Source organism: Agrilus planipennis, unplaced genomic scaffold, assembly GCF_000699045.2.
Source record: "Agrilus planipennis isolate EAB-ADULT unplaced genomic scaffold, Apla_2.0 scaffold385, whole genome shotgun sequence".
Lineage (NCBI taxonomy): Eukaryota > Metazoa > Arthropoda > Insecta > Coleoptera > Buprestidae > Agrilus > Agrilus planipennis.
The window spans coordinates 55,302-76,881 of NW_020439037.1; the positions used below are offsets into that span (position 1 = coordinate 55,302).

A 21,580-nucleotide genomic window follows, 5' to 3' on the forward strand; every position below is an offset into this window, starting at 1 on the left:
GTGCCTAACAACAATATAAAAATAACAAGCGTCCTCTAATAAGATTTTAAAGGTTGTTATTTAAAGAAAAATGAAATAAATACTATGTAACGGTGAAAATTTGTTTAAGTTCATTGCATGAAATGTACTGAAACATTGTAACGAATACATATATTTATGAATATATTGCTGTCCTAATACGCTATTTTTCTTGGTACTTTCAGTTTTTCGTAACCACATCATATTAAAAATTAACAATATAAAAACATTTTGAAAAACTCACCTGTTCAAAGCCTCCTAACAGATCAATGGTGTCCATCGCGGGAGTGACAGGCAACGTATACAATGTCCTGCCGGTCAGTTTTGCCAATGTATGCACAACTTTACTTTTTCCACTAGCTGCAGGGCCTACCTGTAACAAAGTCAAAACAAGAAATTAATATAAAAAGAACACAATAAGAAAGACGTTCATAAAATGCAAATAAGTCAAAGATATGTATCAAATTTGAACTCACTAAAACGGCCATCCATTTCAAGTTGACGCAATAACATAAACTGCGCAAGACGCTTAACTGTTTTCGAAGCACTAAATTAGTCTTTTCCTGTTTTAATACGTTCATATTAACGCTGTCAGTCATCTTTTCGACTCTAGCGTCACCAATATAAACTTTAGTCCTAGTGACGTAGGCGATTGGCGCGATACCGATTAATTCGCGACCAAATACTTTCGCGAACATTTCGCACATTTTCATTTTGTCTTCGTGCGTTCGCATCCGATCAGCGTAGATTACGTTCACGAAGCGCTCGGGAGCCAATTCACCGTCCACGTCTTTGTATAAAAATTGCGTCACTTCGCACCACCGCACCAAATCACGTAAATTGAACTCCCACGGGGCGCCCCTGTGTCCGAACGAACGCGTTCGTAGGGCTTCATTAACGGCCGAGTTAAACGCTATCATTTTACGAATTAAATCCTGGGGAAATAACGGGAAAGCCTTCGATAAAATGCGTTCGTAATCATTATCGTTGTATGCGTGAATATAAACTTGCGTGAAACGGTTAAGGAACGAACGCGGTAATCCTCGTCTTGAACCCCCTTGGCGTTGAGGATTTTGGCAAGCAAACAATCGTGTACCTTAAAAAAGAAAGAAATAGAGAATAATAATACAAAAAACAGTTTAATATGCTGTTCCTTAACATTCATAAGCTTACCCAGCTTGACCGTGAAGGTCTTCCCAAGTTCAGGGATAAAAATCTCCCCTCTATGATCCAAACAAGCGTTTAATCCTTCCAAGACCGACTGAGAAGCCAAATTAAGTTCATCTAATAATATCCAATCTCCATTCTTAAGTGCCCTTAAAAAGGGACCATCTCGCCACGAGAAATGACCCCCAGTTCCTTCCTCGACGGGTAAATCGGCACCAAAAAGATCGGAAATATCCTGCAACAAAAAACACAAAAAAATAACATGTTATGGCAACTACCACTTTTTCATTACCGTCTGATCGGAGAGATTAATCCTTGTGATTCTATTTTTAGTGCATTTTGCTAACGCCATTACGAGACTGGTTTTTCCAACGCCAGGACTTCCCTCTAACAAAATAGCCTTATTTAATTGCATTCCCCTGAGAAGTCTGACAGCATTAAATTTAGTTGTAGACGAATCGAAACAAAAGCTTGACGTTTCTTGCTCGACATTTCCGAGAGCCACATAGAACGGTTTAATGCCAAAAGTTCCATCTAATGTATACTCTATCTTTAACAACTTCTCATTGTCAAGAAATAAGTCCGAAACGTCTTGACCAACATCACGCAACTGTTTCTTCAGAAATTGCAGGCAACTTTCACGCACAGTTGTTAATAGTTGGGGACTACAACAATAATTGAAATTATTTGTTATGCAAATGCTTAATATGTAGTGTAACTATCATAACAAAACCTATTCCGTACCTTTCTGTAGTTGTTAATCCTGATCCCATGCCATCCAAAAAAGTCAAGAAAGCACCATGCACGAAGGCATCTGTTACGTTCAATTTTTGATCACAAGCGTTCAGAAAACAAACCCAGGTTAAGATGTCTCTCACGGTTATAGTCAATCTAATAGTAAAATTAAAAAACAACGACATAAAATTTATAAAAAGATGAATCGTTTCAAATCGGTTACCTTCTACCTAATTCCGTTCTAGAGAAAAACTCGATGAAGTCCATAATCATTTTTCCAATGCCTGACTTTTCATCTTCGAAATTACACAGCGAAAGCGTATCTTTAATATTACATTCGATAATTCGAATAAGATCGGCTCTATCTTTACACGGTTCGCACCATATCTCCGTAAACCTGTTTCTGAGAGCTGGAGATAGCTCCTTTTTTCCATAATCGCCCCCCGGATTCATAGTACCAATGAATCGAAAATTATCATTAGCCACAATAAATTCGCAACTATTTATGCTGTTGATGTCCGTTCCTTTTTCAGCTACCAGCAAGGTCCTTTCCGATTCTAAGAATACAAAATAAAAAAGATAAATAAATTAAATAATAGACTTATCAAAATGACACACCTAAAAGAGAATTGAGCCTTTCCAAGACACTGTCGTCAGCCAAAGATATTTCGTCCGCAAGAAACATTTCGCCCCCAACAACTGCCTCTATCAAAGGTCCATCTACCCACTCAAATAGTCGTGAATTGTTATTTTCATTGCGATCTCGTATCGGTCTCAAACCACCGATGAAATCGCTGCTTTCCGTGTGCATATGGCAATTCACCGTTAACAATTCCTGTCCACGAAGTTCAGCCAACAGCTGGCAAATGGTCGTTTTACCGCATCCCGTTTCACCCACCAATAAAACTGGCTCGTGAAAATCTAGAGCTTTCCACACCAAGACCGCCAGTTGTCTCATGTTGTAAGTCCAAACAATGTTTCTGTGTTTATTCTTGTTCCGCTCAAGATTTTCGAGTATTCCTTTTGTAACAGGTGAAGTTCTTTCAGACACTATATGAAAATAAATTTTTGTTTTAACAAAAAAAAAACAGGTTGTTTAATGAAAAGAAAGTTACTTACACGTAAAAAGATTTTCAGGCACAATTTTACGTTTCATACGATTTTCTATGACCGCTGCTATTTCCTCGCGCTCTTCTATTTGGCGAACTCGACCTGCCAGTAACAAATAACCCTCGTCCGCCAAATGCTGATCCCAATCGTACAAACGATTCGAAACCTTTGAAAGTCGGTATCTCTCACCCCACCGGAACAGGTCTCTCAACGTTATGAAACCCTGCTTGCCGGCAAAAGCCGCAGATCTGCGTCTCCGGGTCTATATTTTAAAAGTAAAACAATGGAACGTAGAAAAAAAATACAAAAACTTTTAAAATAAAATTTTACGATAATAAATGCACATATCTGTACCTATACCTTAGAATATATTAAAAATATGAATAATATTAGAACCTTTCCCAGTAAATTATAAATTAAAGAATTGTACGTGATGCTCTGGGTACAAAAATATATTTGATGTTAATTACTTTTTTTTGCTAGCTAGACAATCTATTAAAACCTTTGTGAGTAGTTAATAGATTGCCGTCGTAACGAAAGCTAGCAAAAAAGTAATTAACATCAAATATATTTTTTTACCTAGGGCACCAAGTACAATTCTTTAATTTAGAAAATATTAAAATTTATGGGAAAAATACAAGTATGACCTTGAGTCATGTACTGCACATTATTAAACATACATATAATTACATTGAAATAATATATTGCGACAACAAATAAACGTACGTGAGGAAGATAATTAAAAAAGTTAATTAAAACACTTTTCACCCCGGAATCGGCCAATTTAATCAAATATTTCTTAAAATTTCAACACAAAATTTACTACGCAACTTGTTGGAAGCCATTTAATAGATTTTATTACAAGAGCCAATAAGAACTGAGAACGTTTTAGCAGATTTCTAAGCCAACTTCGGAAATAATTTTGGCTTTTAATCGTTTTAAATTTTATTTTACATCTTAAGTACAAGTAGAAAATCAAAAAATAAAAATAACCACAATTAGAAAATTCTGAAAATTCGGGAAAAATTAATACGCTCTTGAGCCACGTACATCATATTAGGTCAACAATAACCATTGAAATAACCTATTGCAGTAATAAATACACGTATCTACATGATAAAAATAATTAAAAACCACTTTAAACACTTTTAACTGTAGAATTGACCATTATTACCAAAAAATTCTTAAAATTTCAGCACAAAATATACTTACACAATGATGTAGCCATCTTAATGCATATCATTGTAAGAACCAATAAGATGTGAGAACATTTTAGCAGATTTCTAAGCCAACTTTTATGAAATTTCGCGTGTTCATATGCATAAATGGATTAATAAAATACAATAACTAAAAGAAAAATTAGAAAATTTTCAAGTTTATACGCCAACTTCATCAAACTATTTCTCGTTTTTAATATTCTAAAGAACATTTTATACGGATTAATCTAATAAACTCATTATTAATAAAACCAATATGTATTTCGCTTCTATTTCTAATGAAGAGGGGAAGATATATTTCTCACGAAGTGAATTCCGTCTTTGGTAGTGTTGTACAAGCTTTGCTTGCCAATTTAAATTTTTTAATTTTACAATTAAACGTATATAGGTATGCTATTTTTTAAATAATCGATTATAACTTAAAACGTTTTAATCACTCACCTGTAAATCTGTCATAACGGCCACCATTTTTATAGCATAAGACATGGGCATTTCGCAGCGTTCATGTAAAATAACTTCTAATTCAACAGGTGGAATTTCATCAAAGTGAAGTTCTACGAATCGGTTCCTAAAGGCTCTCGAAAGCATTTTCCTACCACCATAAACCCCTGGTGGGTTCTGGGTGGCAAAGAGCATAAAATTGGGATTTGCTTTTACAGTTGTTTGGGTTTCCGGTATAAATAATTCGCGATTATCATCAAGAACTCGATTTAGGGCCTCCAAAACGTCCGTTGGGGCTAAATTCAACTCATCCAGTATAATCCAATGGCCTTTTCTCATTGCTTCGACGAGAACACCTACAAAATTTACAAAATGGGAAGAATAAGAAAAAATAAAGGTTTTATATTAAATGAAGTGGCTTCACCTTCACGAAAGACCAACTTTCCCTCGGAATTGGCGACATAAGAGCCTATATATTCTTGTAAATCTGTATGTTCATGATTGTTGATCCTCACGCACTTATTACCGCTTTTTTTTGCCAAATACGTTATCATACTCGTCTTTCCTACGGATGTCACCCCCTAAATGAATAATCCAATTACTTGCAAGCTACAAAAAGAATATAAAAACCAATTATTTGTACCTGTAGTAAAACGGGAAGACGTCCCAAGGACACAACTCTTGCCAGATCTTTCAAGTTTCGCCTAACAGACTCTGTCAACACATAATTTTCAATTGGCAAAGGTTCCAGGTCTCCTTTTGCAATCCAATAACCTTCGAAAAGTACAAAATCTTTATTTTTTGGTTGTTGGGGCGGTGGAATGGGCTGGTTCAAAATACTCTTCGCTTCCTTCGCATTGCCAAAAATGTACCTAAAATATTTAAAAAATTGAAATTAATTAGATAAAACAAACACAAAAATCAACTCACTTTAAAATAAGATTTTGAACAATTCTGTAAGACTTAACATCGAGTTGGGTGAGAAAACTAAGCAAAAAAGACTCAAAAAGGCTTCTCGTAAATACCCCACAGGGATTCTTTGATGCAATCACCAGGGCCCTACACAGAGATCGCAAAGAAAAATGAGGTTTATGCCCCAGGCCATCTGTTAAGTTTAGTTGAGCCTCTTTACAAATACTGAGATACAGTTTGACAATATTCTCCAGTTTTTCATTTGAAAGAGCCATGGCATTTAAATAATTACTAACGAGTAATAATAAATCGCTTTTATCGGTCAATTCGTCCACAAAAAACTCTGTGAACCTGTTTCTAAGTCCCACGGGAAGGTCCTTTTTACCTACGTCAGTTGATGGGTTCATACAAGCGAACAAAACAAAATCTTTATGCCTTTTGATAGGTTCTTTATCGCCTCGTTCCAAGAGACTTAGGGAGCCTTCCCTGCTTTCTAATAGGCCAGATAAACACTCCAAAGTTTCTGCATTTGCCAAGTTGATTTCGTCCAAAAGTACCCAGTATCCTTCTTCTACTGCTCTAACTAAACTTCCTTCGACAAACGAAAATACCAAGGCATTTTTATTTTTAAGTTGCAATTCGAATTTCTCCAACTTTTTGCTAATTTCTGTCCATTTTTTTAAGAAATTCGAATACACTCTTTTCTCATCCTTTTTCCTTTTTCCACCAATTTTTACAGAAATATCGTCACATGACGACAAACGAACTAAGGCAGCCTCGCAGCTCCTCTTGAGCAACTTTAACAGCATGTCCCACTTTTGCTCATTGAAGCATAAATTGATGTTACTTAAAAATTTTTGATTCTTTTCTACATTGAAATAGTTACAGAAAACATTTCGAAATTCTCTCAAAAGCGGAGAAAGTACAAACTTTAGGTCGACAGGTTTGTAGCCCCCCAATAAGTCCACAGAATCTGACTGTTGGTTCATATTAATTACCACAAGTTTCTTCCCTAACACGCGTGCTAAATATTGCACCGAAGTGGTCTTTCCGGTTCCCGTTTCTCCAACTAAGAGTACTGGTTCGTTCATACTTATACAGCACATTATTTGTTCCAAAAGACAAACAGAGGGCCGCGTAAAAGAAAATACCGAGTATTTTGGTTCCAAATTCGCATTTCGTGGTAACGAGACTCGGCCAGCTGTGAAGCTATCAGGTGTAAGAGTTAAATTAGGTTTGTACTTCGTACAAAAATATTCACCCTTCTCGTTTACGATTCCTAATTCAGAACTGATAGCTTTAGCAATTTCTATCTTCTCTTCTAACTTGCTGTATGAGCAGCAAAATATATCTATCGCTTCTTGTAGGACCTTTAAAGCGCTCGCTTGACTAGAAACGTCAAAGTTTATAGCAGCTCGAGAACACCACTTAAATAAATCCCGGGTAGAAATCAGTCGGCCGCCTTTAATTCTAGAAAAGCTTTCATAATTTTCTGCAGAAAAAACCCTGAACACGTTGACCATTCGTGACGAAATAGTTTTTAAAACAGGATAGGACGTCGATATTATTTGTTCTAGTTCTTCTTTAAAGAGAGATTCGATATTTATCCGAAGAATATGCTTTTCTAACAAAATACTGGTATTTGTCTGCTTCATGTGATGACCACTCGACTTAGTGATTGATCTAGAGAAAATTTGCAATTAAATTAAGTAAAACGATACACAGAAATTTAATTCATTACCTTTGCGTTAGAAAAATCTGAAAACCAGGACCCACTGGTATAGCATCTCTATAACCAGGAACAGACAGACATTTGTTTTCAATTAAAGCACTAATTACAGATGATATATCTAAATTTGCAAGATCAATGTCTTCTAGAAGTATCCAACTGCCTTGAATCACCGCCTTAGAAGATATATTACGGTTTACCATTTTTAAGTATTTAAAACATGATTTATTACAACACGTCCATTGTTAGTTTTATTATTATTAATATATGTAAATAAATGTTTTTATTTTTTACCTGTGTTAGAACACCTGGTTGCCACACAAATTCCCCTGGAACATCAGTGCATCTATAAGATCCCAAAAGTAATTTGCTATCTGTTTGGTCCCCTAACTGGATTTTAAACAGAGATTTACCCAAAATCCTCCCAGTTTTCATGGCCACATATTCTACTAAAGAAGTCTTTCCAGATCCAACTGGACCTTGCAAACAAACTGGCTTGTTTGCAGCCACGGCTAATGCAATCTTAAATAAATTTCTCTTGGTGGATTCTACTTCAATTATTCTGCTACTTGTTACTTCCCCAATAGTTTCTTTATTATAAACAGGTAAAAGTATATTTCCAACATAAGTAACATGAGAAAATATAGTAGAACTTTGATCAATAAAAAAATCTTCATCTGCAGTACCCATTTCATTTTTAGGAAAGTGAATAGTAGATTTTGAATGTTTATTAGTTTCAAACTGAATTAAAAACTGATCTATTTGTTTATCTGATAAATCCAACTTCATAAACTTCTCTAATGATGACTCATTCATTCCAGTTAAAATCCTAACGCAACAACAACAATTCCTACAATAAATTAATAGAATAAATATTACTTATTAACTATTACTTTTATTAGGTTGTAACCAGACCTATGTGCAGGTATATCAAATACCATTATAAAATTTTACTTTGTAAGTTTTTTCTGGTTAATAAACTGAACTGAATTGAAATCTGTTAAAAATTCAGCTACTTACCATATAATTTTAGGGTTATTTTGATTGAAAAATGTTTTAAAAAACACAGACCATGGCCATTTCCTCCCAAAGAAATCAGGAGAAAACTTTAACAGTTTGTAACAAGCATCTACAATATCCACATTATTTACTTTAATCTCCCTATTAACTGGGGACTCCTTAGTTCGGGTTTTCTTTTTTATAGGACTTTCTAATGTATTACTCTCAAATGGCGAAGGGTATAGATTAAAATAAGAAATAGCAACACTGAAACATGTAATAATCTAGCAATACATTTATGTAGTTAAATCATTGTTTATTACCTTCCAACATCAGGATGTAAATCTATTATTTTTCCTAATACCACACAGTTTCTTAAGTGTATATCAGTATCCCATTGTAAAATGGAATCATGTAATGCATATGATAATATGCTGACTACATGTTCCTTAAAAGTTACAACAATATCTTCAGCATGTACAGGATTTAACATTAACAGCGCCAGATCATTGTAAATTGCCTTAACATGGCTTTTGTTTAATTTCTTAAAATATACATTTATATAAAGAAGACTTTGATAATACATAAAACACCCTTACCTTGTTGTATGTTTTTTCGGCTATCCTTTTAAGTTCCACATTGTCATTACTCGAATTTTGCAAATTCATTATAAGGGAAGAAACAAATATTCTTTCTGACATTATTCTTTATGGGGAATCAACTTCTTTTAAGAAAAATTAACTAAATCACATTTCACGACACCTTCAACATGTGCTTCTGCTACACGATTAACCATAACCTTTAAATACAAACCATAGATAAATTACAAACAATCAATAAATCCAATGTTAAAATCAAGAAATTTAAAAAGACGACATACATAATGCATGAAACGGATGAAACAAAAAGAAAAAAGATATAATTGTAGGGCAAAGCTATATCGTTTGAGAATTCCGTAAAGGAAAACGTTTATAAACAATTTCTTTAATTTTGTGTATCTATTATCTATGTCAATATCCTGTGTCATAGATCTAAAGTAACCATTGGTAACCATAAGTAATCTTGTACTCATAGATAAGCTTATAGTACAAATCATAGATGTACATAGACTCTACGGTAAAACAACTCCACTTTTACCCTTTACTTGTGAATTAATTACCAATTAAGTAAGCTGTTACAAATACTACCATTTATGTCACACACTTACAGTATACATATGCTCTAAGATCACAAACGACTGACATGGGCGATTATCTAAAAATTTAACTATCTATATGCATATGTATTCTATTGGCTAGTTATGCACATACCACTTACTATCTTCATGAAAATCCAAAGAATATAATTTCTATGGTATCTGTTACTAATTTCACGCAATATGGTTATGTACGTATCTGAAAGAAAGTAAAATTTTTGAACTAGAATTTAAAACATAAAAATGGCAATTCAAAAAGAAGTACATCGTTCGGGACTACTTAAGCAAACAAACAAACCTCATAAACACGGAAAACATCGCTCAAAAGGTGCTGTAAACGAAGCATCTCAAGGTAAGGTTAAGTCAAACACGTATATAAAAAGAGTTCAAAATTCCTTTTCAGGAAAAATATCAATTAAAACATTATCTAAAAAACACAAGAAAGAACTTAATAAAGAACAGAGACGCCACCAAACTCAACAAATTCGCAGAAATAAACGTAACGAAATTTTGGCAAAGAAGAGGCAGTTGGGAATATATAGCCAAGCACCCTTTTTAGGTACTGGCTTTAATTTTTCAACGTGACTACTATAGTTTGAATACACTTATTAATACAAATAAGGGGTCACCTTATTTTTGCTAAACTAGTGTAATGTTTTAGTATGTGTTATTCCGCTTAATAAACAACTGGACCTTACCACAGCACTTCTACTTCTAAATAACTGTGATGAAGAAAATATAATAAATAAAAGTCCATCTGGCATAACTCATTTAAGGTATCAATTGCTTGAACATAATATAATATTGTGCAAAATACAAGAAATTGCTTTCAGTGTTCCAAAGTTTAAGCAAAGATTTGCGTTTATTCAACCTCCTACTGACAACGAATTTGCAACTTTGGATACATTAAAAGTGTGTAACACTGTTTTGTTTGTAATATCTGCTGCATCAGAAACGGTCTTCAACAGTGAATATATAGACCAATGGGGAAATAAATTGTTGCTTTCTGCTTTTGCACAAGTATATAAACAGAACTGTAATAATTCACTCATTTCAACTAATATTTCATAATATTTAAGGGATTGCCAACACCTACGGTAGTGGTGACAGATTTGGATAGCATAGCGCCAAAAAAACGAAACGAACAGAAGCAAGCAATTCAAAAATTAGTGTCAAAGTGGTTTCCAGATGAAAAAATTATGAATTTAGGCAAAAATGTAGATGCACTTAACGTCTTACGTAAAATTGGTAATCAAAAACAAAAAAATCTTACTTATAGAGACAGAAGGACACACTTGGTGGCTGAAAAAATGGAATTTGTCCCTGAAGATGGTATCCTATTAATATATATGTACTCATAAAGTTACATAAAAAGAACTTTTTTTATAGATCACACAGGTACCTTGAAACTAACAGGATATTTAAGAGGAACTCCTCTTTCTGCAAATGATTTGGTTCATATAATAGGAATAGGCGATTATCAAATTTCACAAATCGAAGCACCCGCAGATCCGTTTATTATCACTAAGGAAAAGTATATAATCAAAGTGCATAATATTCATAACAAATTTGCTCTTAACAATACTAATGTTTCAGAAATCCAGACAATATTAAAGGAAAACATGTTCAAACTACGTTTTTAGAAAGAGCAGACCCTAACAAACAAACTTTGTTAGACTCGGAAAATATCCCAGATCCTATGGACGCAGAACAATCATGGCCTACCGAGGAAGAATTTAAAAACGCTGAAAAAGAAGCAAAAGTAAATAGTATCTATAAAAAAAGCCAATTATTAAAGCTGTTTCGTTCCAAAATTTTAGATAAAGAAAGTTAAAAAGGTTCCCAAAGGTTGGTCCGATTACCAAGCGGCCTGGATTCCCGACGAGGATGCAGAGATGGTAGAAGATAGCGAATCTGATGATGAATTTAAATGCACACAGTATATGTGTGCCATGTCTGAAGGCGGATCAGATTATTCAGATACTGAAGACAATATGGACAACGTTACAGAGTCCGAAGTGGCCGTGAATGACCAACAGTACGATAAAGACATGGACATGGATGAAGAAAAAAAGGAATTCGAAACAATTAAGCAAGCCAAAATTGACAGAATGTTTCCTGATGAAGTGGACACGCCCCAAGATATACCTGCGAGGGTGAGATTTCAAAAGTACAGGGGACTTGAAAGCTTTAGGTAAAAGGATAATTTTACACTGATTTGTTTAAAATAATCTAATCATGACTTATTGTAGAACATCTTCATGGGATCCTAAGGAAAACCTTCCTTATGACTATGGAAGAATCTTTCAGTTTCAGAGTTTCGAAAGGACGAGGAAAAGGATAATAAAAGAATTGGAAAATAAAGACGGTGCTTTGGTATGCAAGTTAAATATCGTAGCAGCCGCAATATTAAGTAATCATCTTTTTTTATAGCCAGGATGGTATATAACTGTTCACGTGAGTAAGGTTCGAAAAGAATTTTGGTTATCAGTTACCGAATCCAGAATTCCGCCTATATTATTCGGTTTGCTACCCCACGAACGAAAAATGACTGTAGTAAACGTTGTTTTAAAACGTACATCCACCTTTGACAAACCCATAGCTTCAAAAGAAACTCTAATATTCCAGTGTGGTTGCAGAAGATTCACTGTTAACCCCATCTTTAGTCAACACACTAATGGAAACAAACATAAGGTAAATTACTCTGAAATGTAGTTAATTCTGTTCTCAAATGTGTTTCTGTTTCAGTTTGAAAGGTTTTTTCAACCAGAATTAACAGTTGTAGCAACATTTTTTGCTCCTATCTGTTTCCCACCAGCCCCCGTATTGTGTTTTAAAGAAATTGACGGCACACACGTCCTTGTTGCACAAGGTAGCGTCCTAAACTGTGATCCTGATCGTCTCATAATTAAAAGAGTTGTCTTAACAGGTATAAAGAAAATCGAAATGTAAGTTTATATTAATTTATTTAATAAATTTGCGTTTATATTTCAGGACATCCACTCAAAGTGCACAAAAGGTCAGCCGTTGTTCGATTCATGTTTTTCAATCGTGAAGACATAATCTACTTTAAACCAGTTAAATTAAGGACGAAATATGGAAGGACAGGGCATATAAAAGAACCTTTAGGTATTTAAAATTAACATATCAACTAAAAACAGTTATGAAAGGTAGTATACCCTATATATGCGAAATAATTAGAATATGATTTTAGGAACTCATGGACACATGAAATGTATTTTTGATGGTCAGTTGAAATCCATGGACACAATCCTTATGAATTTATATAAAAGAGTGTTTCCCAAGTACACCTACCAAGAACTACTCTGTACAACTAAGAATGACGAAGATATTACAGATTTGCCTAATTAGTTAAATGCTAAGTATGTTAATTTACTTCTGTAATTGTGTTTTCAACTGTTTCTGATTAAAAAAGATATATGGTTATTTTTTTGATTTTATTTTATACCCTATCATTATTATTACGAATACCTTAAAATAAATAACAATAATAGAAAACGTGTTAATATATAAAATCAGACAAAAATATTTTCGGTAAATAAACAAATATCGATGCAAAAAAAAAAGTTCCATATATGAAAATATGTACATATATACATACAGGTAAGTCACTTTCACGTCCGTCTGAACAACAAAAAAAATTATAATTTTATATACCGATAGAACGACACATAATTTCAAACTTGATCATGGTTTCACAGCAAGTCAGCAATAAATATGAACTATTCACCCTATACTACATAACATTTAATTTGTTAATAAATATAGGGTGTCCTACTTTGAATTTCTAATTCAAAATAATTCATTAATTTAATTTGTAATGTTAAGTAATCATTTAACAAGCTGAAACATTTATTTTTTTTATAAAACCATTCAAATAAAGAAAATAACTTAATATAAATTCTCATTCCTACAAAAATTAGACTATATAACATTTTGAATTAATAAAAAACACTTTTAAAAGTATATTATTATCTGAATTCTAACGGCTGCTCTCCTTATTTAATTATTTTAAATAAATTCCAAAAGCCGTAAAATTTAATGTTAAATAAAAATCGTTAAGAGTTTTATCGTTCCATTCTCGCAATTTAAATATGGAAAACAACATTTTAAGAATAATTTTTGCAGCGACAAATATTTCGACTGATCTACAAAGAAAATGTAGCAACAAAGGTAGTATTTGCAGTGAACCAAGACATGGTATAATATTAGTTGTTGAAGCAATGTCATGACACTAATTATTGTAAACGAAAATTGTCGAAGGTTTTGAAAGAAGCGGGAGGTCCATCAACTTTATAAAAGCTCAATATAACCGACTTATTCTAGTTTCTAGTTATTGTATATAAACGTGAGTGCGGTGAACAAACCGTGCAAGGGCTGTAGAAGAGGCTACCAATATGAACATTTTTTTCCTTCTAGTAAGTTAAATTTATTATTTCAAAAAAAAATTATAGATTCATTAGCTCAATAAAAATATTTTTGAAAAAAAAATATTCTTACTACATTATATATGTATATATTATGTTAAATTTTACAGTATGTAAAAAAAATTAAAACTCGTTAAAATTAGTAAAAACAGAACAAAAATATTTTTGACTGGCTTTTATATAATTTAATACTTTCTCATCATGAAATAATCGATTCGACATTTTATAAAATATACCTATGCAAAAAGATATTACCCTATTTTTTTCTCAATAAAAATGATAAATAAAATATGTAGTTTCTAATAATAATTTTTTCTATAAAACAAGTACACAATAACTAGCTTAAAAGTGAAATTTGAACTTGAATGTACGTCAACTTCTAATAACGGTTTAGACCTACTTTTGTTTTCATCGATACCTGGTAATAGATTTCCTATTAAAGTTATTTGAAACGGTGTATGAAATTTTGATTATACAGAATTGCTTCTTTACGACAAAAAATTATTATTTTAATCAAGTTTAACAACCTCTTTCAGCTCGTTTTTCTATTTAAATATATTTGTTAAGAATAATCTTTGGTGGGTGCGTTAAAAAATTTACATAATAATTAATAACAAACAAAATAATAACATAATATCTTATATCAATAATTAATCCAAAAATAAAAATTATAAAGTCAAACAAACATTTTCTTAGTTGTCTGATTTAATTATTTAAAGACTTGCTTGAAGGTGTCAAAACAATACTTAGTAATTAAATTTAAACTGAAAATATTTATCACTGAAAATTGAATAATTTGTTTTAGATACTACTACCGATAATTTATAGAGTTTTGAAATGGGAACGAGTAACTTTCTTAAAATTTATTAGAAAGTGTATTATTGAAAATCATAATTTTTCTCCTTTGTCTAATACTAATTGGACCACAAAACGTATCGTATTTTTGCTTAAAACGTATTATTACCTTTTTTCATATTAAAACGTTTCCAAAAAATGTTCCTAGTGTCGTTAAATGACGGAAAGGCTATTTATTTTAACATAGAAATTTTCTACCAAAGAAATAATAAATTAGCAAACAAAAATTAACGTTTAAATGAAAAAGCGAAAATTTTTCTTAGCTCAAATCGATTTGTTGAATGAAAAAATTGAAATCTTTTAAATGTTTCTCAAAGAATTCATGTATGCGTACTGTAACAACATTGTGTTTTACATTAACAATATTATTTTCCTTCAAGTTTAATCTATCTTTTATTCAAATCAAAAACTTAGTCAATAATATTAGAATTGAATATATCATGCATCAATATTTTATCAATTTATTAACTGAACTTTCTATTAGACAGTCATCGATGTAAATTTACTTTTACATGTACCTAATCACCTGTAACGTTAACTTAATTTCGCACGTATCCAAATAGGAAAATAAATAATAAAAAGTACAACGATACCAAAATAAAATTCTTAATCTTAATATCGTAATTTACATTCAATTTTTAGCTACTGGTGAATACGCTTTTATTATGGTTTGAGGCGATTACATGTCAAGAACTACAAGATTATCGTCTTATGAATTCCCTAACCCTCACACTTCGTCCTCCCAAAGAGGACATCCATTTTAAACCCTTTTTTAACGCCCCACAATATCAAGCAATTATGCATAAACCCGATCAACCACAATACAAAGTAAAGGAATACAACGAAGAATATCCAATTCAACAGTTTCAGTCTATAAAAGATAAATACCGCATTCAACCCGTTTTTCCTCTAAATCAATATACATCTACCACGTACACCAGCTACAAATCAAATCAATCCAAACCACAAAACAAAAAAGTGGCCCTCGTTAAAGGATACCAAAACAAGAAAAACATTGAAAAAGTACATGAACAACTGGCACAACCCCAATTTCAAAGTCTTCAACAAATAAAACGATCACCCATTCAATTGTCCGGGCCCCAAATGAAATACGGAAATTACCATTTACGACAACAACCCCTAGATATTCCAGAGATCCAATTACCCTCTATACAAGTCCAACAATTGCACCTACCTAATAAGACTCACAGTCTTGAAGGAAAATCTAATAAGGACAATCTCGTTCCGTCTGATGAATTAAAAGCTCCTTCGATGGAACCATGGAATTCTAACAACGACTCCAACCTTTATTACAAGGTTTTGTCGTCCTTAACCAAAATGGAAACTCCAATAAACTACTATCCGAGAAAGTATAATCCGGAAGTGGATGAAAAAGTAAAACCACTTTTGATCAAACCCAAGCAACAGTTTGGCCTTCTTCCAGTAACTACAGAAACTATGCCAAAACAGGAACAGAAGGAGAAACAGAAGGCCCAGCAGAACTTCGAAAAACCTCGGAACAAGAAACTGATTATTTCCAATAATAAAGTACAGAAAACAGTTCAATCAAAATCTATACAAAATAGTAATAACGGCAAGGAGCCGATTGCTGAAGAGTCCACAAACGGTTTCAGCCAGGGTTTCGATTTTAATGGAGAAATTCATAATACTGCTTCTTTGGGAACCGAATATAATTCTGCGGAAAATAACAGCAATGAAATAAAATCTCCGAATGGTTATCACCATAACAGACGAGCTCCTAAAGATAGGGTCGAATTTCAAATGCACGGCTATGACGGGCCTTTAAGCTACAAATGGGGCTTTGACACAGGAGAGGGGTAAACTAATTTCAAACAGTACTAACAATTAACATGCTATTGAATGATTTTAAGCTTTCACAATGATTACTAATCATTGTATTACTATTGACTTCTTTGAATTTCTGTCGTGTGAACTCAGGTCGGCCCGAAGAACTGCAAACGATAGCACAGGGTTGAACCCAGAACCCACACGGCAGAAACCCAAAAAAGTTAATAGTAGTAATATGACAATTAACGCACTATTTTTTGGATTTCTAATTCACATAATAATTATTGATAAATTAATGTGAACATTATCAAAAATAAAAAAAATAAAGAAAACAAAACCATAAATATCAACATAAAATCCTGTTGCTTAAATTTTCATCTCAGTACTTAATTAAATAATTTAGCTAATCAATATAGTAATTTATTTTGAATTTTAGTCGCAATCGACACTTTAGGTACGAAGAAAGGGATAAACTTGGGCATGTAAAGGGACATTATGGTTACTATGATAAACGAGGAAAGTTAAGAATGGTTCATTACAATGCAAGCCCTAAAGAAGGATTCATTGCAGAAACAGAAAATTTTGGAAAAGTTAATACAAAATAACCACATTAATGTACACGTATAACTGTCCAGTAGTCTTACTTTTTTACTAATATAACCAAAGATCATTTTTTTATTTCTTTGTTTCACCACTAATTACATAAATGAAATCGAATGTTTAAATTAAATACATAGATACAATCTATCTATTTAATTTAAATATTTTCTATTTAATATATTAATATTTTACAAATATTTACTATTACAATTATTTATTCGTAAATGAATTTAATAGTGTCGATGGTAATTATCCATTTATTAATGGAGCATGTAAGCTCAAAGCAAATGTATGTAGATAAATCAAAAATTCGAAAAATATTATACACTCTTGAGACTCTTTTAAGAAGAGAAATAAAAACTTATGGGTTCCATAATATATTTATGAATTTATGCAATAACTGTAAATAAATATGTAGCACCATTGTTATGTTAAAGTCTTAATATTAGTTTGTAAATTGATTTGTACGTTTTTATATGTTTTCGAGTAACATTTAATAAAAATATATAATCACAGTGAAATAACTCACCCGGCTGTTTTTCCAGAAACCAACATTTTTTAAACTATAAATTACTGAATTATAACTGAATTAATATCATTATTGATGTTAATTGAAATTGTAATGCTCACTTTAAGAAATACCTACTCCTACTTCTTAATAATGCCAAACTTGCAACGAAATAAGCAAATAAAACAAATATATACAGGGTGATTAACAACNAGAAGGGTGCTATTGTGAAACAAGTAAAAACAATTTTTATTAATTAAAAAATTATTTTATTTGCAACAATAAGCACTAGCCTCTTTTTATTTATCAAATCATTTTAAATAAATATAAGCTTAAATGCAATATTTATAAGGCAAATTCATATGACACTGACATATTGCCAGTAGCGTATTTATATAAAGTTTGTTCTATATTGCCTAAAAGTCCAGAGGCTCCGAAACGAAATAGCTTTGGAGACAACCATTCATCCCCTAACAATTCCTTTACCATAATTAACCAGTTTACAGCATCTTGGCAAGTTTTTAAACCCCCTGCTGGCTTAAGACCCACCTAATTATTTATATGCATTTATAAAAAATAAAAATCAAACTGTTCTTCCCAAGAAAAACTCACTTTATAACCGGTTCTTTCATGATAGTCACTAATAGCTCTACACATCACAATTCCAAAAGGAATTGTAGCATTTACACTTTCTTTTCCTGTTGAAGTTTTAATAAAATCAGAACCAGCCATCATGGCAACCAAAGAAGCCTTATAAATCTAAAGTCAAACTTAATCAATATGAAAAATAATTTGGTAAAATATCATATTTTTCATACATTATTTAAATTGCTTAATTCTCCTGTAGCTAAAATTGTTTTCATGTGAACATTTGGTCCACAAGCAGTTTTCATTTGTTGAATTTCATCATAAAGTTTATCCCATTCTTCTCGTAAAACTAAAGCCCTATCAATGACAATATCAATTTCTTTAGCCCCATTTTCAATTGCATACTTTATTTCTTCTAAGCGCACTTTTAATGATGTCTGACCTGAAGGAAAACCTGCAGCTACTACAATAACAACACATTTTTCATAAAATATTATGGAGACCAAAGGCACAAACAAGTGCAAGTCTACTTACCTAAAGCATTAATATTCTTACAAAAAGCTGATATTTACTAATTCCTACCTGATGCTACATTTATTTTATCATAAACTCCTAATTTTTGCAAAGCTCTAACTCCACTTTCAACTTTTAATGGGTAAACACAAACTGAACTGGTAGTAAATGAATATTTATCACTGTTTAAATCAAGCATTTTGACAAGATCGTCTGGTAAAGGATTGCTAGCCTACCAAATAGTTTGCACATTATATCAACTAAAGCATTATAATTCAACCAAGTTATAGCAAAAGCTCTTACAGTAACGTAAGTGCCCATTTGTAATTCCTATGAAACGCAGTATTAGAATCTTACCTTTAAACAAAGTCTTGCTACATTACTTTGGGTATCATCTCCACTTAAAGTAGTTAAGTCAATACAAGTTAGGGCTTTTAGTATCCATGCTGCATGATGGTCTCCTTCTAATGTTCGTGACGATATTATCTTGTTAGCTTGCTTAGTAACAGCTACTAAATTTGTATTAATCTGATTTATCCATTTTATATCTAAATTAAAAAGTAGATGTCAAGGAAAATAACAATTAAACATTCAAATATGCAATACCCAGTTTGATACCTTTATTTGCCATAGCTCTTATTATAAACGTTACTAAATATACACTATCGCACACTATCAAATAAAAATTATAAGGGAAGCAATTTAACAATTGCTATTATCACCAGTTATCAACCCTAATCTAAAACCGTTTATCAGTCTATTCCATAGAAAATTTGAAAATTAACACCATTAACACAAATTGAATATAATCATAGAATATAATAATACATTTTAACATAGATAAGATTACTGACACCATAGACTGACACATAGATTTACTGACATGTATTTGTGAGAAATGGGATGGTATGTGATCATCATAGATAAGCCGGTCATAATCATAGTATATGATCGTTAGTATGAGATTGATTTATTATTATTATTTTATTACTTCAAATTCTATAATCCATATACCATAGATGTGCTATACATAATAATATATCAAATTTGACGTGGAAGCGACATCTATAAATTGAATGACAAACTTTGTTGACGTTTTAAATTTGACACGTTTTATTAATTTTATTTATTTATTTATTTATTTATTTTCATGCAAGTCTTCCATTTATAAGTATTTAAAATATTTTTTTTATGATTTTTGTTGGGTACGGTTATGTTATTATTTTTAAAAAAGTAATGTAACGAGTATGGAACAATTCTGCTTAAAGTGGAACAATTTCCAAAACAGTATTATTTCTGCATTCGAGAGTTTACAAAATACAGAGGATTTAGTGGATGTAACGCTAACGTGTGAAGGTGTTAGTATAAAAGCACACAAGATTATTTTATCAGCTTGTAGTCCATACTTTCGAACAGTATTCAAGGTATGTCATCATCTGCTATATCCATACATACATAACATATTGAATATAAAACTACCACAGTTTTTAACTGAAGTAAACTGCAGCAGTATTAAATATTTTTTTGTAGGAAAATCCATGTTCTCATCCCATAGTTATTTTAAAAGATGTACATTACATTGATTTACTAGCAATCCTAAATTTTATGTATCACGGTGAAGTTCTTGTTTCTCAGAGTCAGTTACAGTCTTTTTTACAAACTGCAGAACTACTTCAAGTATCAGGTTTAATTGGGGTATCTGAAAATCGAAGTAAATACATTGCAGATTTAAGTAATGCATCTGCTAAACCCCATAAAAAGACAAAAGTTGTTACATCACCAGATAGATTAACAAAGAAAGCCAAGTTGTTATCAAAACATAAACTAACAAAATCCCTGACAAATAGTCCACCTGCAAAATTATGTGGTCAATTTGAAAAAAGCAAATCACCAAATGAAAACTTTGAAGTTGTTCAAGTCGAATCAATTAAGGCAGAAATAGATGATGACAGTAAAAGTGGCTCTCTTGATTACAATGAAAACATTGAAAATGAAAAAAATTCACAAGGATCAATTTTAGAGGCTGCTTTAGAATGTAAAGACTCACATCCAAGTATATTAGAAAGATCTCTAATGTCTCTTCCAGGTACCAATAGCTTTCATTTATTCTTGTACTTGATAGTGATGACCTGAGTATATGTATATTTTTGTAGCTAAATCGTCAACTTCATTTCCCATGGAGCCCATAGTCACTCTTGCACAGCCACTTGAATCTCCTATTATGCCGAGAAAGACTTCAGAACAGATGGATTTAGATCATCATGTATTTAAACAAAAACTAGACAGTCCTTCAACTGCCACTGCTAAAGCGTATGATCTCATAATAGAAAATCTACCTAAAAGTATTAAAAGTGAAAATGATGGGGGAATTAGTATTGAACAAAGTCCAGAAAATTCACAGGGTGCACATGAATTTTCTTCTCTAATGGCAAGGAGTCTTTCAGAGACTATACATCACAGTTCTCAATGTGGGAATTGTCCTCACTGTGGTAAAATTTACTCGAATCAGTCAGCCCTAAAATACCATGTACGACTGGTACACTCAGATTTGACGAACATGTACTGTTGTCATCTATGCCCCGAATCCTTTGATTATAGAGAAGGCTATAAGAAACATATGGTTGAAGTACATAGTATAAGAAATTAGGTATATAAATTATTTATTTTTCCATTTTTATAATAAAATTGTGGTAATGAAGTTATATTTGGTCATTTTACTTTTTCACAGCCTTTGCT

The 21,580-nt window shown here is 32.1% G+C and overlaps 5 protein-coding genes across 8 annotated transcripts in view; 3 read left to right on the forward strand and 2 right to left on the reverse strand.

The window, feature by feature from the left end:
- LOC108743020 (midasin) overlaps nucleotides 1-19,634 on the reverse strand; it is a 64,591-nt gene extending 44,957 nt beyond the window's left edge. For 2 of the 4 annotated variants that reach the window (XM_025976690.1, XM_025976687.1), the window contains exons 1-19: nucleotides 19,451-19,634; nucleotides 19,202-19,392; nucleotides 8,928-9,127; nucleotides 8,652-8,872; nucleotides 8,350-8,595; nucleotides 7,624-8,179; nucleotides 7,342-7,505; nucleotides 5,619-7,283; nucleotides 5,332-5,560; nucleotides 5,113-5,269; nucleotides 4,689-5,044; nucleotides 3,040-3,292; nucleotides 2,539-2,970; nucleotides 2,144-2,477; nucleotides 1,930-2,076; nucleotides 1,478-1,850; nucleotides 1,192-1,420; nucleotides 495-1,114; nucleotides 263-391 (exon numbers count right to left, since the gene is read on the reverse strand). In XM_025976690.1, coding sequence (XP_025832475.1) covers nucleotides 263-391; nucleotides 495-1,114; nucleotides 1,192-1,420; nucleotides 1,478-1,850; nucleotides 1,930-2,076; nucleotides 2,144-2,477; nucleotides 2,539-2,970; nucleotides 3,040-3,292; nucleotides 4,689-5,044; nucleotides 5,113-5,269; nucleotides 5,332-5,560; nucleotides 5,619-7,283; nucleotides 7,342-7,505; nucleotides 7,624-8,179; nucleotides 8,350-8,595; nucleotides 8,652-8,872; nucleotides 8,928-9,029 — 6,213 coding nt within the window. In that variant the 5' untranslated portion in view covers nucleotides 9,030-9,127; nucleotides 19,202-19,392; nucleotides 19,451-19,634. Of the gene's footprint in view, nucleotides 1-262; nucleotides 392-494; nucleotides 1,115-1,191; nucleotides 1,421-1,477; nucleotides 1,851-1,929; nucleotides 2,077-2,143; nucleotides 2,478-2,538; nucleotides 2,971-3,039; nucleotides 3,293-4,688; nucleotides 5,045-5,112; nucleotides 5,270-5,331; nucleotides 5,561-5,618; nucleotides 7,284-7,341; nucleotides 7,506-7,623; nucleotides 8,180-8,349; nucleotides 8,596-8,651; nucleotides 8,873-8,927; nucleotides 9,128-9,208; nucleotides 9,313-9,535; nucleotides 9,583-9,638; nucleotides 9,723-19,201; nucleotides 19,393-19,450 lie in introns of those variants that run through there. The other 2 variants (XM_025976688.1, XM_025976689.1) reach the window with 2 other exon arrangements.
- Nucleotides 9,670-12,970, forward strand: LOC108743023 (pre-rRNA-processing protein TSR1 homolog). Its single transcript, XM_018478423.2, has 13 exons — nucleotides 9,670-9,875; nucleotides 9,927-10,082; nucleotides 10,185-10,299; nucleotides 10,357-10,543; nucleotides 10,603-10,855; nucleotides 10,913-11,057; nucleotides 11,120-11,285; nucleotides 11,344-11,717; nucleotides 11,776-11,899; nucleotides 11,957-12,217; nucleotides 12,272-12,452; nucleotides 12,518-12,652; nucleotides 12,738-12,970. Exons 1-13 carry the CDS (start codon nucleotides 9,767-9,769, stop codon nucleotides 12,893-12,895), a joined length of 2,364 nt encoding a protein of 787 aa, XP_018333925.1. The 5' UTR covers nucleotides 9,670-9,766; the 3' UTR covers nucleotides 12,896-12,970.
- On the forward strand, nucleotides 13,296-17,319 carry LOC108743027. Its single transcript, XM_025976692.1, has 3 exons — nucleotides 13,296-13,962; nucleotides 15,469-16,664; nucleotides 17,072-17,319. Exons 1-3 carry the CDS (start codon nucleotides 13,942-13,944, stop codon nucleotides 17,238-17,240), a joined length of 1,386 nt encoding a protein of 461 aa, XP_025832477.1. The 5' UTR covers nucleotides 13,296-13,941; the 3' UTR covers nucleotides 17,241-17,319.
- Nucleotides 18,000-18,761, reverse strand: LOC108743017 (deoxyribose-phosphate aldolase). Its single transcript, XM_025976696.1, has 3 exons — nucleotides 18,562-18,761; nucleotides 18,356-18,502; nucleotides 18,000-18,292 (listed from the first exon to the last, which is right to left on the reverse strand). The coding sequence occupies exons 1-3, from the start codon at nucleotides 18,634-18,636 to the stop codon at nucleotides 18,089-18,091; spliced, it is 426 nt and encodes a 141-aa protein (XP_025832481.1). The 5' UTR covers nucleotides 18,637-18,761; the 3' UTR covers nucleotides 18,000-18,088.
- A 374-nt stretch (nucleotides 19,635-20,008) lies between the features above and the next one.
- LOC108743028 (longitudinals lacking protein, isoforms H/M/V-like) lies at nucleotides 20,009-21,548 on the forward strand. Its single transcript, XM_018478434.2, has 3 exons — nucleotides 20,009-20,268; nucleotides 20,375-20,930; nucleotides 20,998-21,548. Exons 1-3 carry the CDS (start codon nucleotides 20,092-20,094, stop codon nucleotides 21,489-21,491), a joined length of 1,227 nt encoding a protein of 408 aa, XP_018333936.1. The 5' UTR covers nucleotides 20,009-20,091; the 3' UTR covers nucleotides 21,492-21,548.
- Nucleotides 21,549-21,580: the final 32 nt, after the last annotated feature.